Source organism: Mauremys reevesii, linkage group 7 (genome assembly GCF_016161935.1).
Source record: "Mauremys reevesii isolate NIE-2019 linkage group 7, ASM1616193v1, whole genome shotgun sequence".
NCBI lineage: Eukaryota > Metazoa > Chordata > Testudines > Geoemydidae > Mauremys > Mauremys reevesii.
Window position 1 is genome coordinate 86,637,514 of NC_052629.1, and position 15,603 is coordinate 86,653,116.

The following is a 15,603-nucleotide window of genomic DNA, read 5'->3' on the forward strand; positions in this document are numbered from 1 at the left end:
AATGAGTTGGGAGGTGAGATTTTGAGAAGGAACAGGACCAGCATCTGCCACCCAAGCAGATGGAGGCTGTGCCAGGCCTAAGGGGTGGCAGGAATGGTGTGTGTGTGTGTGGGGGGGGGATCAGAAAGAGATGCGGGCAGCACTGGATACCAGCTGCCCAGAGACAGAAAGATTCTAAAGAGCAGAGGATGCCTGCTAACTGTGGGGGATCCCACTGGGTAGGATGGGGGCCTAACTAGCCCTGGTGCTCCCTTCACCTTAGTAGTAATTGATTATTAATAAACAGCAGCTGCTGCAAGGGTTGGGGTTCTGAGCCCTTCCAGAACTGGGTTTGGCTGGGGGCTCCAGCTCTTCCCACTGCTGCCAGCAACACCCCGGTTCTCCCCTGACAAGCACAGCTGGAAGCTGGTGCAGTTACCCCCCCGCCCTTCTCCCCTCTCCCGGGCTGCTCCTTGGGGCGGGGTGCAGGCTGCCTGCCTTGCCTGGAGAGCTCGCCCCCTCCCCGACACACACCACTGGAAAGGGGAGAGGGGCTGATGGTCAGTGGCAGGGGGCGGGGTAGCGAGCGGGCTGGGGATGCTCCAGATGCGATGCAGGGCGGAGGAGGCGGTGGGCAGACGGCGCTGGGTGGAGGGGGGAGGCGGGTGTTATACCATCGCTCCGGGAAAGGCTGAGCAGTTGCAAATTCGCCGCCGCCGCGTGGGTAGCAGGGAGCGTCCCATCCCCTGCAGCCGGGGAGCCGGGCAGCAGCTGACAGAGAGCGGATAAGGCGCCCCTGTCTGTCCTCCTCCTTGCACCCTCCGTCCCCTACCTGCGCCGCCGCCCAGCGTCTGCAGCTTCTCGGCTCCAGTGCAACAGGGCGGATAGTGGCAGCCCACGGGGATCCGCTCAGAAACCAGCCGAGATCCAGCGACCCTGCCCCTCTCTCATCAGCACAGGCAGAGCCCTGGGTGAGTAGTGGGGGCGCCTGCTCTTCCGGGGAGCCCAGGAGCCTTTCATCCCCTTCCCCCTCGTATCTGTGTTGAGCTGGAAGGTGTATGAGGCTGCAGGTCAGATGTGCTTGGGCTGATCTCTGTGATGGCTGAGAGGTTTGCAGAGCTTGGATCCTAGCAAGGGGAGGGATTGCTGAAAGGTGGCCATTTGGGAGTCTTTAATTCTCCTTACTGCACCTAAATGATCCCACACCACCCACCTTTTTTGGGGTGGGGGGTAACTTGTTTGATCTAGCAAAATTGGCATTTCCTTCACTTTTAGCACCTTGTAGCAAATCCCTGTATGTTATAGGACATGCAGAGCCAAAGATCAGATGAGGGATTTGTGAGTAGTCGTTTGTTGTTGTGTGAAAGTGATTTAAAAATCCATACTTCTTTCTTATCCTTTTCCCCCCAGGCTGGACAGAGTCATGACCGCTGAAAAGACTATTCCCATAATTAATGGCAAGCCAGAAGATGCTTTGGACCCTGAAGCCTCAAGTACCAACCTGGTCCACAGCAACGATAAGAAAGTGCACGAAAGAGGCCACTGGAACAATAAGGTTGAATTTGTGCTTTCTGTGGCAGGGGAGATTATTGGGTTGGGAAATGTGTGGAGATTCCCATATCTTTGCTACAAGAATGGAGGAGGTAAGATGGCATCACATATAGATTCACAGCTCACCATAAACACATGGTAAATAAACAGTAAACAAATGCTTTGCGGTGACTTCTTGCATTGGTTGTAAAAAAATGGGTGTTTATAAGAGGACTTCAGGGCTCACACTGCTATAGAAGCATTAAGCATTGTGTGGCTGTGTAAAATTATGGAACATTTTACTTATTTTTTTTGCAAAATGTTTTGCACTTTCCTTTTGCAAGTTTTTTGCATCTGAGAAATTTCATGTTTTTGTGAAGACAGTAATGCACTTACAAAATCTTGTGAAATTAAGTGGAAACCACATTGTACAAAAATGGTTTATGTGACTCAAAACTATTTTCACCCATATGGTCCCATTTTAGTACAAACATCTCATGAAAAAGAGACTAGTTCACTTTTAAAATGGGACTATATACTGTATGTTTTTGTGCATGTAAACATATACACATGCTTATGCTCTCAAATATAAACAAAACGAGAACAAAAAAACAATCCTATTAGGAACAGCCACAATAAATAATTGTGCATTTTCCAAAACAAGGTACTTTGCAAAGTACAAATGGTTTTCTTTATACTGGTTTAATGGCTACATGGCTATCAAGGACTAAAATTTTAGGAGGATTGTTTTCTTATCATACCTGCATCATTGGTTTGTTCTCTGTTAAATCAGAGTCCCTTTAAATAAATTGCACCCAACTTTGTTTGCTTATTTTCTCCCCAGACAGGGTAGAAAAGGAGGTTGAATTTGTTAGTTGCAGAAAGGATACTAGTCACTTTATTAAATATTAGACATAACATTAGATACATGAAGTTGTGGAACACAATAAAAGAATGTAACTTATGGGAGAAAAGCACAAGTTAAGGTTATGCAACAACATAGCATATTTTAGGTCTTATTTATAGCTTGTATGAAACACATAGGATATAATACAGTTATGAATAAACACTACATCTATGGTATAGCTACCAGTGGAAAAATGATTAATCAAAATAAAAAGTAGTTTAGGAATATGGTCAGCTGGATACAGACACTCTTCCAATTCAGGCCTAAAACAGTAGTAAAAGCAGATAGCTTAGGAAGAAAGCAATGTGCTTGGTAGCTGAGATGTACACATGCATAAAAAGACCTATTCATCAGTAGGTTTTCTCTGCCAACAATGCCAAATTTATCTCCATTGTCGCTCCACTGAGTAACACCAGGGATAATCCTGACCCATTTTTGTTTAGTACAGTTCTAAAAACTACTGTGCAGTAGTAGGTGTGTTTGCTTTGTAATTTGGCTTTAGTTCCTTTTATTCCTGCACTTTGGCAAAAATGAGATAAAAAAGAACTCAGCTATTCTTAAGATGGTGCATGTTGATTTCTAGTAGTGCTTTTATTATATAAAGATAACAATCTGGACATGAAATGCAGAACATATTTGATGCTAATTTGTAAGAATTGTCCCAAGGGTTTTTCTGAGAAGGTAGAAGAAAACTTTGAGAAATAACATTTTGAACACACCCTTATTCCTGTGGTACCCTTTACATATTTGTTAGTTACACGGGAAACATTATCTAAAGTTGTATCTACATATTCTAGCCAGTCAAAATGTGAAATTGCCATTTGCACCAATGTTAGCTTCACTTTGAAAATACTTCAGTCATGTTTGCTGTGTAATTAGATGGCAACACATTTAAAATAAATAACAAACTCCAGCATCCTAAAGACAGAATGTAATGAAAAAAATTGACAAAATCCTGGCACCATTGATGCAAATGGCAATATTTTGTTACCTTCAGTGTGGCTTTGTGGATTTCACCCAATCTGCTCTCAGCTCTTTGTGCACCACTGAGCATAGGTGCAATGCTGTAACTGAGATCAAAATTTGGCTTGTTTTATACATAGAGTTTCTGCATATATGTGTAAAATTCAGATCAGGATTTGTGAAAGAGCAGTTTTAAGTATCTCAGTTTGTTTATGAGCATAGGAATGTGGCTTATTGGTGATAGTTGATTGTCCAGTTAGATAAATTGCCTTTTATAATTTTAGATCAGTTATTGTTTAGTTGGCTGACTGATTTTTTATGTGGAGAGTAGAAAGCGTGGTTCTCCTCTCAGTTACACTGGTGTAAATCTGTTGAAGTCAGTGGAGTCAGATCAGCATAAAACTGGTGTAAGTGAGAGGAGAATCAGTCTCAGAGAGTCAGATCTCACACTCCTGACTTAAACAGGTACTTATGCTAAAGTCATCAGGACTATGCATTTGAGTACGCCAAGCAGGATTTGACCTAGACCAGCAATTCTCACACCGTGGAGGTTTTACTGGAGGGATCTGCAGAATTAAGTATTTGGAGAAACCATACATTAGAGAGGTTGGGAGAGTGAGTGGTCCCTGAAGAGACATCTCTTTAGTTATGGGTCTGCAGACTGAAGTTGCAGGTGCACATGATGCCATGCTATACTTCTGAAAAGCAGGAATACTTTGTTTTATCTCCTGTTCTAGATCCAAGGGAGCGAAACATAATTCAACATTGCAATTTCCTCTGCTTTTTTTTTTAATGATTAAAACACAGAATCCCTGGTTATTTATACAACTAAAAAGTTGTCCTGAAACAAAGTTCAGAAACATTTGGTTGGCCCTGAAGATTCAGAAAGTAAACTCATATTATTGGAGATACAGTCTAAAAAGGCCAGTCAGTAAAGATACTTACATTTTCAGAGACCTGGTTGGGGGAGATGCCATTGCTACTAAAGCTCTGCAGTGTGTAGGAGAGGTGGAGTAGCATGTGCTGTGGGTGGCAATATTTTAAAATACATACTGAAGAAAAAAAGGGAATGTGACTGTGAATTTAACTTTGGCACTTTGAAATGGACCTTGTATTGGTTTAATTATTTCATTTAGTCTTAAATGAAGCTCCAATTAAAGTATGCCAGGGTTGTATGTTCAGGAACCACAGGCAATACATTGAGACCTGGATTCTGCCAGCCTAACTCATGGTGAGTAGTGCCTTATTCTGCCAGTAGCCCTCCAGAAGTCAATGGAACTTTTCACAAGCACTACACCATGTGAGTAAAAGTGGCAGAAAACTAGGTCCTTTATGAGTATTAGTTCACCTGGTTTGAGTATGAATCATCTGATCCATCACTGTGTTTATTAGCCATCTTTGGTATCCCTTCCTCCTCCAGATGTATTTCCTTCTTCCCTTGCTTGGCTCTAAACCTGCAGTCTTTGTGTGCTATAACTCACCTCTGGACTCATTAGCAGAGTAGTGTGCTGGATGGAGCTCTTTTTCTGTGTCTTCTCTTCTCACTTGTTCTCTTTGCAGTGAAAAGGCTTCATCTTGTTTTTCTCCATGGGGATTGGACCAAATGCAATCGAGATGAGAATTTGATCTAACACAGTTACCCTTTCCCATCTCTGTTAATGTATAACCCATTCTGATAATATTTATCACTCTGTTTTTGCATGTGTTCAATGTAAATATTTTACAATATGATTAAATATTAATGGAGTGTTTGTTTCCAAAGTTTAAATTACAGCGATGTACTATTTCCGCTATATCTTAGTCCAGGGCTCGGCAACCTTTCAGAAGTGGTGTGCCGAGTCTTCATTTATTCAGTCTAATTTAAGGTTTTGTGTGCCGGTAATACATTTTAATGTTTTTAGAAGGTGTCTTTCTATAAGTCTATAATATATAACTAAACTATTTTTGTATGTAAAGTAAATAAAGTTTTAAAAATGTTTAAGAAGCTTCATTTAAAATTAAATTAAAATGCAGAGCCCCACGGACCGGTGGCCAGGACCCGGGCAGTGTGAGTGCCACTGAAAATCAGCTTGTGTGCCGCCTTTGGCACATGTGCTATAGGTTGTCTACCCCTGCCTTAGTCAATAAAGGAAAGAATGGTATTTGCTACTGTGCAATTCTTTGGCACTAGACTGCACTTATTAAATACAAAATATATAATATATCTTTCCTGTGGGAAGCTCAGAAAGAGCACGGATGCTTTGTTATTTTCCTAGGGTGTGAAGTTAAAAATTTTAATTTCTGGTGTATATCTTCTTCTGATCAAAAGCTAAATCCTGTAAATAGTCTCATTGGTTCTCTGTCTCTCTATATGATCCTCACCATCATAATACCCAGTACCTCTCAATTCGTAATGGATTTTATCTTCACCCCTGTGAGGCAGGGAAGTATTAGTCCCATTTTACAGATGGAGAACTGAGGCACAAGGTGGATAAGTGACTTGCCCATGATCATACAAGAAGTATGAGGGTAAACTGGAAAGTAGATGCAGGTGTCTTGTCCTCTAGACAATACTGTAGGAGTAAAGTGAATAGACCGACCCATAGAAATTAATTTTCAGAATTTAAGACCTGACTCTTTCTCCCATGAGTTGTGCTTCCTCCATTGGCTTCAGTGGTACTACCTAAAGGAGTAACGGTTTGTAGGATCCTTCCTTTGTTAAGGAAAGCACATTTTTCACTTTTCTTTCAAGGATCCTTGTTTTCTCTAACCAGCTCCCCATTGATGTTTGCTTGTAGGTGCTTTCCTCATTCCATATGTGATTTTCTTTATTTGCTGTGGAATACCAGTATTTTTCCTGGAGACCGCCCTGGGACAGTTTACTAGTGAAGGAGGTATTACATGTTGGAGAAAAGTTTGCCCGCTGTTTGAAGGTAACAACCAGTTCTTTGTTCTATTTTTTTAAATGCATTATACGTGTGAGCAAAAATAATGTTAAGCAAAATGCAGAAAAAAATATGGTCTTGGTTTGAAAAGCAAACGGTTTCTGTAATTAGTTTCTTTTCTGTATTTTTTTCCTCCAGGTATTGGATATGCTACCCAAGTTATTGAAGCACATTTAAATATTTATTACATCATCATTTTAGCATGGGCTATCTTCTATCTATTTAATTGCTTTACCACAGAGCTCCCTTGGGCCACTTGTGGCCATGAATGGAATACAGGTATGTCCCCAGCAAACTTAATAACTATAGAAATACTTAAAAGTAATTGATTGGTAAATTAAACTGTAGGGGCCAATTTTTTTGCTGGTAGAAATTGGCTTAGTTCCATTGAAATCAATGGAAATGTGAAAAATCACATCAGCAGAGAATTTGGCCCACAATATTTACCAACATTTACTGAAGGGTCTTGGTGTAGAACCTTGCTCATGCTTTTGTGGTGTGTTGTTTTTGTTTGTTTTTTTCTTGGCATTGTATAGACATTTGTTCTTGTCAAATATAATGATACTGTACAGGATCAGAAGTCCTAGGCTTTTCTTAATTCTGAAAGATGCTATGGGCTAAATCCTGGGATCGCCACTCAGGACCATATCATACTTTCACTTTTTTACACTCAGGGAGTTCAGCTTAAAAACTGATGGCACAATATGGCTCTCGGTTTTTCATCAGTCCTTATTCAGACAAACCCCCGGTGAAACCAGTGTGTGTCTTGCCTGCTTAAATGCTGAGGGAAAAATTGAGTAAGGATCTTTGTATCTGAACTTTTTATTCAGAGATCTATAACTTTGTTGTATTGTATTTTTCTGACTGTACCTGGGCCCACTCCTGCAAACCCTTAGCTGCACAAATAGGACTATTTGTTTGACTGACTGGTTGTGTGAGTGAGGGTTTGCAGAATAGGGCCTTGTATTTGGAAGGTTTGTCCTAACATGGATATTCCTTTATCAATCTGAATGTTTAAGTTTCACTTGAAAGGAAGATCATAATGGTTTGTTGAACTGAATGCCCACTAATACTTTCATCCTCTAGTACTGTGTATTGGTTGTCGTTTTCATGCCATCGATTGCCCTCCCCCCCACCTTTCACTCCTTATATTACTGTTTGCCCTCACCCTATCCTCATACCCTACTGTGGCTTTATGGCTTTGACTCACTTCCATTGGGCCCAATCCTGCATTCCATGCACACCTAAAACACTCTCTGAAGTCCATTTGGATGTGTTAAGAATCCAGGATTGGGCCTGATGGGGGTGGTAGGCTTCAGTGTCCTTTTTCACCTCCACGCAGTGAGACCTAGCCAGTACTGATCATTGTTCGAATAGTATGTGTCAGCTCAATAATGCTGAGCTGCTTTGATCTTGTCATCTATTTCCCCTTAACAGCACACCAGAGAGTAATTTTCTCACTTGCCATATTACGACCAGTGGACACATGTTGCTGGCAGAAAGTGACTCCAGAGCCAACTGTTGGCATTAGGAATTGAACCTTAGTTAGCCAGTTGGCATGGGCTGTATGTTTTAACTCCCTAGCAATCACACCAGTTCAAAGCTTCTTTCTTCTGCCTCAAACACTGTATTGGCTCTTGCAATTGTAGCGTCTCATTCAAAAAGTACTGTAGGTGAATGTAACATGCTGTGCAGGAATATCTTCCTGGGATGAGTCGATGTGACTCGACGATCAAAGTACACTGTTACAGAACTGACAATTCCATACTATTTTCAAATGCATGGAAAGCCTTTGTTTGCTTAGGGTCAGTTCAATTAGACTGGTGGCATTACACGATGAACATACTCTAAGCAGACAAGTGTATTGCAGGTATCATAGCAAACTTTTTTTTTGTTCTTTTATAGAAAACTGTGTGGAATTTCAGAAACTTAATATGAGCAACTGCAGTCAACTCTCTTTACAAAATGCCACATCTCCAGTCATGGAATTCTGGGAGTAAGTGTACATAAACTTTCCTTTCAATTCAAGTGTGATTACCCTCAAGTATTTTTGACCATGCACTGCTAAGTCTGACTTCTGAAGCCATAAGTGCTGGTGCTGGGGGTGTGGCAGCATCCCCTGGTTTGAAGTGGTTTCCATTATGTACAGGGTTTACAGTTTGATTCAATGTCTCTCAGCACCCCACAATACAAATTGTTCCAGCACGCCTGCCTGCAGCCCTTAGCAATGTGAAAAACTCAACTGGAAACTGTTCTCACATATAGCAAGAAAGTCAGAGTAAGAGTTTAACCTGTTATAGGATAATGGAAAGGAGACGTTCTGTTCTGTGAATAACATTTTCTGTTTCCTGTGGAGACATTCTTTTGACATAGGGCTCAATCCTGCGCCTCTACAGTGCATGGAAGTTTTGCCACTGACTTTAGAGAGAGTAGTATCAAATCAATATTTGCTAGAAGATGGGAGAGAGAGCAGGTGATTTAAAATATTTGTTATCTAGTTCTTCAGCGCATCTTTTTCTTGTAAGAGATGCCCAGTTTACATTATTTGAGATAACTGCTACGAGCTTTTCATAAAGGCAAAGTTGCAATAATCTGTTAATATACATCATACATTACTTGTTCAGGGTCTGGTTAACATTCTAAGAACCTGGCTAGAGATTCTGTCTTGCCAGCTAGGTAGCCCTCCTCCTCTGAGTATGCTAGGGAGGATGATTGAATTTCTAAATATCTATCCTCTTTTTGGTGCTTCTCGTGCGTAGGTACTTGGTGTAAAAGCTTTCTCATTACCAGGGCACTCCCTGTTTTACTATAACATAATTTCATGGGATGAATCCTTACATTTTTCCAGTAATGTTCAGTACAGAATCTAGCTGATAACAATAAAAAATAAAGTAATGTGTGGCTCTATTTAAAATGCAGGTACTTTACAGGAGCATTAAGTAAGCAGGTCAGGGAATCTCTAGGAAGCTGGCATGACAATTGGTATTTTAGTTATTGTCTTTCATTATTTTATAATGAAGAGTCTTACGATTATTTACTCATCCCTACTAATAACAGAAATGGTTGGCTGTCTTGTATCTCCATGATTTTGATTTACTAGTTAATGTAGTGATAGTGAATATCTATTGACCAACTGAAGGCTTTTTTTAGTGATTTTTTTTATTTTTTGTATTAAAATTGATTATTTTTCAGTAATGATTAATTTTACAAAGTGTATATATAACTGTACATTTGTTCTGTGGAAGATACAGTGTACATTAGGACTTGCAAAGATTGAGAGCATTGTTTTTAAAACAATGTCACTATTTAACATTACTAAGTATTTTAATGGCATGTTCTAATCACAGTAATCTTCAGACCGGACCTTATTCTGAAGCTGTTCCATGTATGGAGTCTTAATCACAGCACTGAGACATGGGAAATACCTATTAGGCCATGTATTAGGACCAGCTCCCAAGGGAGAGCTCTGCATTGACATAATTTACTTGCATGTCAGCATGTACCATTGTCTTTAGCGTGGGCTCAATTAGCCACACCATGGTGAATTATCTGAGCTTTCCATGGCAGGGGCTATTGTCTAAGTGTGTGGTATTTGTTTAGAGGTTCTTGTCAATTGCTGTATATGAGTACTGCACTTGAAGTACCACAGTCACATCAGTACATACACCTGCCCCCTACTTATTGTCAAGGCAGGTGGAATGTGAAAATGAGAAGTGTTGCAGGCTGAGAGAGGAGGCTTGGAGCATACATACAGGAGGATGGTACATACAGAAGGCTAGTCAGTGGTTGGTTAGGGGAAATAATACCAGCCAAGATGTGAAAGGATGGTTCATCTGATGATCACCCTGACCAGGGATACAGAGGCCATCCTTCAAAACTATCCTTTGATAATTAGATCTCCTTGCCACAGTGCTTGAGTATTTCTCCATGCTCACAAGAGTTTATTTAAGAAAAGATGAGTAGTCTTTTCTACTAGAATCTCACTAATCCACCTATTTTATACCTTATGTCAAAATACAGCCGCCTCCCCACTTCTCAGTTTTGTGTTTGGGGGTTACTTGCTGTGTGCTGAGCTTGTGTTTGTCAGTCTGTTTGTTTGTTTGGTTGTTTGAGGGACCGTGTGCTCTGGCTGGCAGTTGGAGGCAGGTTTGAAAGCTCGAAGCCTCTGGTAATTGGCTGAGCCTTAATCAGTGGGCAGGGCATTCACTCAGGCCAGGGCTTTATAAAGCCGCGCACAAGTGACCAGGGGCTGCTAACATGGAGTTTCGCAAGGGAGTTTAGAAGGGGAGTGGGAAGGGAGTGGGAATCCCTCGCCAGCCCTAACCCCTTCCCTGTGGTCCCCCTAAAACCTATAAACCAAACCACATTTCAAAACTCCCTTCTGTAAACCACCCTCCCATTAACTAGGAGACAATGCAGGCAGAAGCCCAGCAGCAGAGTGGGGGCTATCCAGTTTATTGCACTGAGTGTAGCATGTATGATTACCTGCCCTGTGGGCGGGTGGCGTATGTGTGCAGTCGGTGCAAGGAGCTCCTGGCCCTCAGAGACCATGTACGGACTTTGGAGGCCAGGGTGGCAGAACTGGAGGAGCTAAGAGAGGCAGAGAGGTATGTTGATGAGGCTTTCCGGGACACTGTAGAATTGTCCCACCTCTGCTCAGACAGCCCCTGTGCTGTTGAGGAGGAAGAACGGCCCAGGGAAGTAGAGCAGTCAATGGGAGCAGAGGGAAACCTTCCCGTAGTTGGGACCCTCCTTCCAGATGGTGCTGGGGTCGCCTCTCGCACTGAGGTTGCCTCTCCGGGGGAGGGAACTCCAGTTTCTAGGAAAAGGCAGGTGTTAGTAATGGGAGATTCGATTATTAGAAACTTAGATAGCTGGGTCTGTGATGACCGGGAGAACCGTATAGTGACTTGCCTGCCTGGTGCGAAGGTTGCGGATCTCTCGAGGCATCTAGACAGACTTACGTGTAGTGCTGGGGAGGAGCCGGTGGTCCTGGTACATGTAGGTACCAATGACATAGGGAAGGGTAGGAGAAATGTCCTGGAAGCCAAATTTAGGCTGCTAGGGAAGAGACTGAAATCCAGGACCTCTATGGTGGCATTCTCAGAAATGCTCCCAGTTCCACGTGCAGGGCCAGGTAGGCAGGCAGAGCTTCAGAGTCTCAATGCGTGGATGAGATGATGGTGTAGAGAGAAGGGGTTCACGTTCATTAGGAACTGGGGAAACTTCTGGGATGGGAGGAGCCTATACAGGAGAGATGGGCTCCACCTAAACCAAAGTGGAACCAGACTGCTGGCACTAAACATTAAAAAGGTTGTAGAGCAGTTTTTAAACTAGGAGATGGGGGAAAGCCGACTGCTGCAGAGGAGCGTGTGGATCGGACACAGACTTTTCTTAGGGGAGAGTCTGATGATAGAGAATCTCCAGGTTATAGTCAGGAGCAGAGGACTGAAGAGTATAATGTAAGGGCCGGATCAGATGATAAACAGTCACATAAAAAAGAATCTGGCACATCAGAAAAAGGCAGGCTAATAAACAAGAACAAGTTTTTAAAGTGCTTGTACACAAATGCCAGAAGTCTAAATAATAAGATGGGTGAACTAGAGTGCCTTGTGATAAAGGAGGATATTGATATAATAGGCATCACAGAAACCTGGTGGACTGAGAGCAATCAATGGGACACAATCATTCCGGGGTACAAAATATATCGGAAGGACAGAACAGGTTGTGCAGGGGGAGGAGTGGCACTACATGTGAAAGAAAGTGTAGATTCAAATGAAGTAAAAATCTTAAGCGAATCCACATGTTCCATAGAATCTCTATGGATTGAAATTTCATGCTCTAGTAAAAATATAACATTAGGGATCTATTATCGACCACCTGACCAGGACAGTAATAGTGATGATGAAATGCTAAGGGAAATTAGAGAGGCTATCAAAATTAAGAACCCGATAATAGTAGGGGATTTCAATTATCCCCATATTGACTGGGAACATTTCACTTCAGGACAATATGCAGAGATAAAATTTCTCGATACTTTAAATGACTGCTTCCTGGAGCAGCTGGTACGGGAACCCACAAGGGGAGAGGCAACTCTAGATTTAATCCTGAGTGGAGTGCAGGAGCTGGTCCAAGAGGTAACTATAGCAGGACCGCTTGGAAATAGTGACCATAATACAATAGCATTCAACATCCCTGTGGTGGGAAGAACACCTCAACTGCCCAACACTGTGGCATTTAATTTCAAAAGGGGGAACTATACAAAAATGATGGGGTTAGTTAGACAAAAGTTAAAAGGTACAGTGACTAAAGTGAAATCCCTGCAAGTTGCATGGGCCCTTTTTAAAGACACCATAATAGAGGCCCAACTTCAATGTATACCCCAAATTAAGAAAAACAGTAAAAGAACTAAAAAAGAGCCACCGTGGCTTAACAACCATGTAAAAGAAGCTGTGAGAGATAAAAAGACTTCCTTTAAAAAGTGGAAGTCAAATCCTAGTGAGGCAAATAGAAAGGAGCACAATCACTGCCAACTTAAGTGCAAGAGTGTAATAAGGAAAGCCAAAGAGGAGTTTGAAGAACGGCTAGCCAAAAACTCTAAAGGTAATAACAAAATGTTTTTAAGTACATAAGAAGCAGGAAGCCTGCTAAACAACCAGTGGGGCCCCTTGACAACCAAAATACAAAAGGAGCGCTTAAAGATGATAAAGTCATTGCGGAGAAACTAAATGGATTCTTTGCTTCAGTCTTCACGGGAGGATGTTAGGGAGATTCCCAAACCTGAGCTGGCTTTTGTAGGTGACAAATCTGAGGAACTGTCACAGATTGAAGTGTCACTAGAGGAGGTTTTGGAATTAATTGATAAACTCAACATTAACAAGTCACCGGGACCAGATGGCATTCACCCAAGAGTTCTGAAAGAACTCAAATGTGAAGTTGCGGAACTATTAACTAAGATTTGTAACCTGTCCTTTAAATTGGCTTTGGTACCCAATGACTGGAAGTTAGCTAATGTAACACCAATATTTAAAAAGGGCTCTGGGGTGATCCCGGCAATTACAGACCGGTAAGTCTAACGTCGGTACCGGGCAAATTAGTTGAAACAATAGTTAAGAATAAAATTGTCAGACACATAGAAAAACATAAACTGTTGAGCAATAGTCAACATGGTTTCTGTAAAGGGAAATCGTGTCTTACTAATCAATTAGAGTTCTTTGAAGGGGTCAACAAACATGTGGACAAGGGGGATCTGGTGGACATAGTGTACTTAGATTTCCAGAAAGCCTTTGACAAGGTCCCTCACCAAAGGCTCTTACGTAAATTAAGCTGTCATGGGATAAAAGGGAAGGTCCTTTCATGGATTGAGAACTGGTTAAAGGACAGGGAACAAAGGGTAGGAATTAATGGTAAATTCTCAGAATGGAGAGGGGTAACTAGTGGTGTTCCCCAAGGGTCAGTCCTAGGACCAATCCTATTCAATTTATTCATAAATGATCTGGAGAAAGGGGTAAACAGTGAGGTGGCAAAGTTTGCAGATGATACTAAACTGCTCAAGATAGTTAAGACCAAAGCAGATTGTGAAGAACTTCAAAAAGATCTCACAAAACTAAGTGATTGGGCAACAAAAAGGCAAATGAAATTTAATGTGGATAAATGTAAAGTAATGCACATTGGAAAAAATAACCCCAACTATACATACAACATGATGGGGGCTAATTTAGCTACAACGAGTCAGGAAAAAGATCTTGGAGTCATCGTGGATAGTTCTCTGAAGATGTCCACGCAGTGTGCAGAGGTGGTCAAAAAAGCAAACAGGATGTTAGGAATCATTAAAAAGGGGGTAGAGAATAAGACTGAGAATATATTATTGCCCTTATATAAATCCATGGTACGCCCACATCTCGAATACTGTGTACAGATGTGGTCTCCTCACCTCAAAAAAGATATTCTAGCACTAGAAAAGGTTCAGAAAAGGGCAACTAAAATGATTAGGGGTTTGGAGAGGGTCCCATACGAGGAAAGATTAAAGAGGCCAGGGCTCTTCAGCTTGGAAAAGAGAAGACTAAGGGGGGATATGATAGAGGTATATAAAATCATGAGTGATGTTGAGAAAGTGGATAAGGAAAAGTTATTTACTTATTCCCATAATACAAGAACTAGGGGTCACCAAATGAAATTAATAGGCAGCAGGTTTAAAACAAATAAAAGGAAGTTCTTCACGCAGCGCACAATCAACTTGTGGAACTCCTTACCTGAGGAGGTTGTGAAGGCTAGGACTATAACAATGTTTAAAAGGGGACTGGATAAATTCATGGTGGCTAAGTCCATAAATGGCTATTAGCTAGGATGGGTAAGAATGGTGTCCCTAGTCTCTGTTCGTCAGAGGATGGAGATGGATGGCAGGAGAGAGATCACTTGATCATTGCCTGTTAGGTTCACTCCCTCTGGGGCACCTGGCATTGGCCACTGTCGGTAGACAGATACTGGGCTAGATGGACCTTTGGTCTGACCCGGTACGGCCATTCTTATGTTCTCAGGAAAGATTTTGTAGTAGCGTAGTGGGGAGAAGTCTTGGCTTCATTATTTTTACAAACAGCATTATGGTACATTTACTAGTAGTGTAGGATAATTAAAAGTAAACTGTTGTACAGTTATCATAGTAAATGAATAAAGTATGATTTGTGATGCATTAGCCTTGTTTTTCCATTGTGCTTATTTGCTTGCTCATTAATTTCAAAGTTCAGCAATGCACAATGGGTCACTCAATTATCAATGCAAATTGGCAGGTTTCGTTGTATCAGTATAAAAGGCCCTAAACCAGATTTGTGGCTTCTATAGTTTCAGAATTTAGCAGACATGATCAGGAATTGAGTAAAAAATAAACCAACCAACAAATTTTGGAATATATTTGTTTAAAAAAACCCGAAGAATTGTGGTTATTGTCTAATGGCTGGACTGAGTGATTAGATTTAGAATGACCAGATGATTACAGTTCCATTATGTGCTTTGTGTCTCAGGCATTTAATTACATGGATATAGAATGACCTAGTGATCTACATATTCAAAACCGCAGTGCAGTTTGCAAAGAGAATAGTTAATAAGTACTAAATCCATTACAAATCTAGTGAACTTGTACAGATAGGTGACTTGTGACTCATACCAGAAATGTAATTGAATGTAACCAGAGGTCTTGTTTACACAGTACTGATTTGCTTTGTAAATATTAGACTATTTTGTACTTGTAAAAGGAGTTGTCTAGATTGCTCAGGGGGGTGTAGTCCTGCTCTGAACAGCTACAGC

At 41.5% G+C, this 15,603-nt stretch overlaps 1 protein-coding gene across 5 annotated transcripts in view; it reads left to right on the top strand.

Moving 5' to 3' along the window:
* Positions 1 to 15,603, top strand: part of SLC6A11 (solute carrier family 6 member 11) — a 220,377-nt gene that overhangs the window by 26,145 nt on the left and 178,629 nt on the right. For 3 of the 5 annotated variants that reach the window (XM_039481696.1, XM_039481698.1, XM_039481697.1), the window contains exons 2-5: positions 1,390 to 1,622; positions 6,157 to 6,291; positions 6,442 to 6,582; positions 8,209 to 8,299. In XM_039481696.1, coding sequence (XP_039337630.1) covers positions 1,403 to 1,622; positions 6,157 to 6,291; positions 6,442 to 6,582; positions 8,209 to 8,299 — 587 coding nt within the window. In that variant the 5' untranslated portion in view covers positions 1,390 to 1,402. Of the gene's footprint in view, positions 1 to 633; positions 951 to 1,389; positions 1,623 to 6,156; positions 6,292 to 6,441; positions 6,583 to 8,208; positions 8,304 to 15,603 lie in introns of those variants that run through there. The other 2 variants (XM_039481695.1, XM_039481699.1) reach the window with 2 other exon arrangements.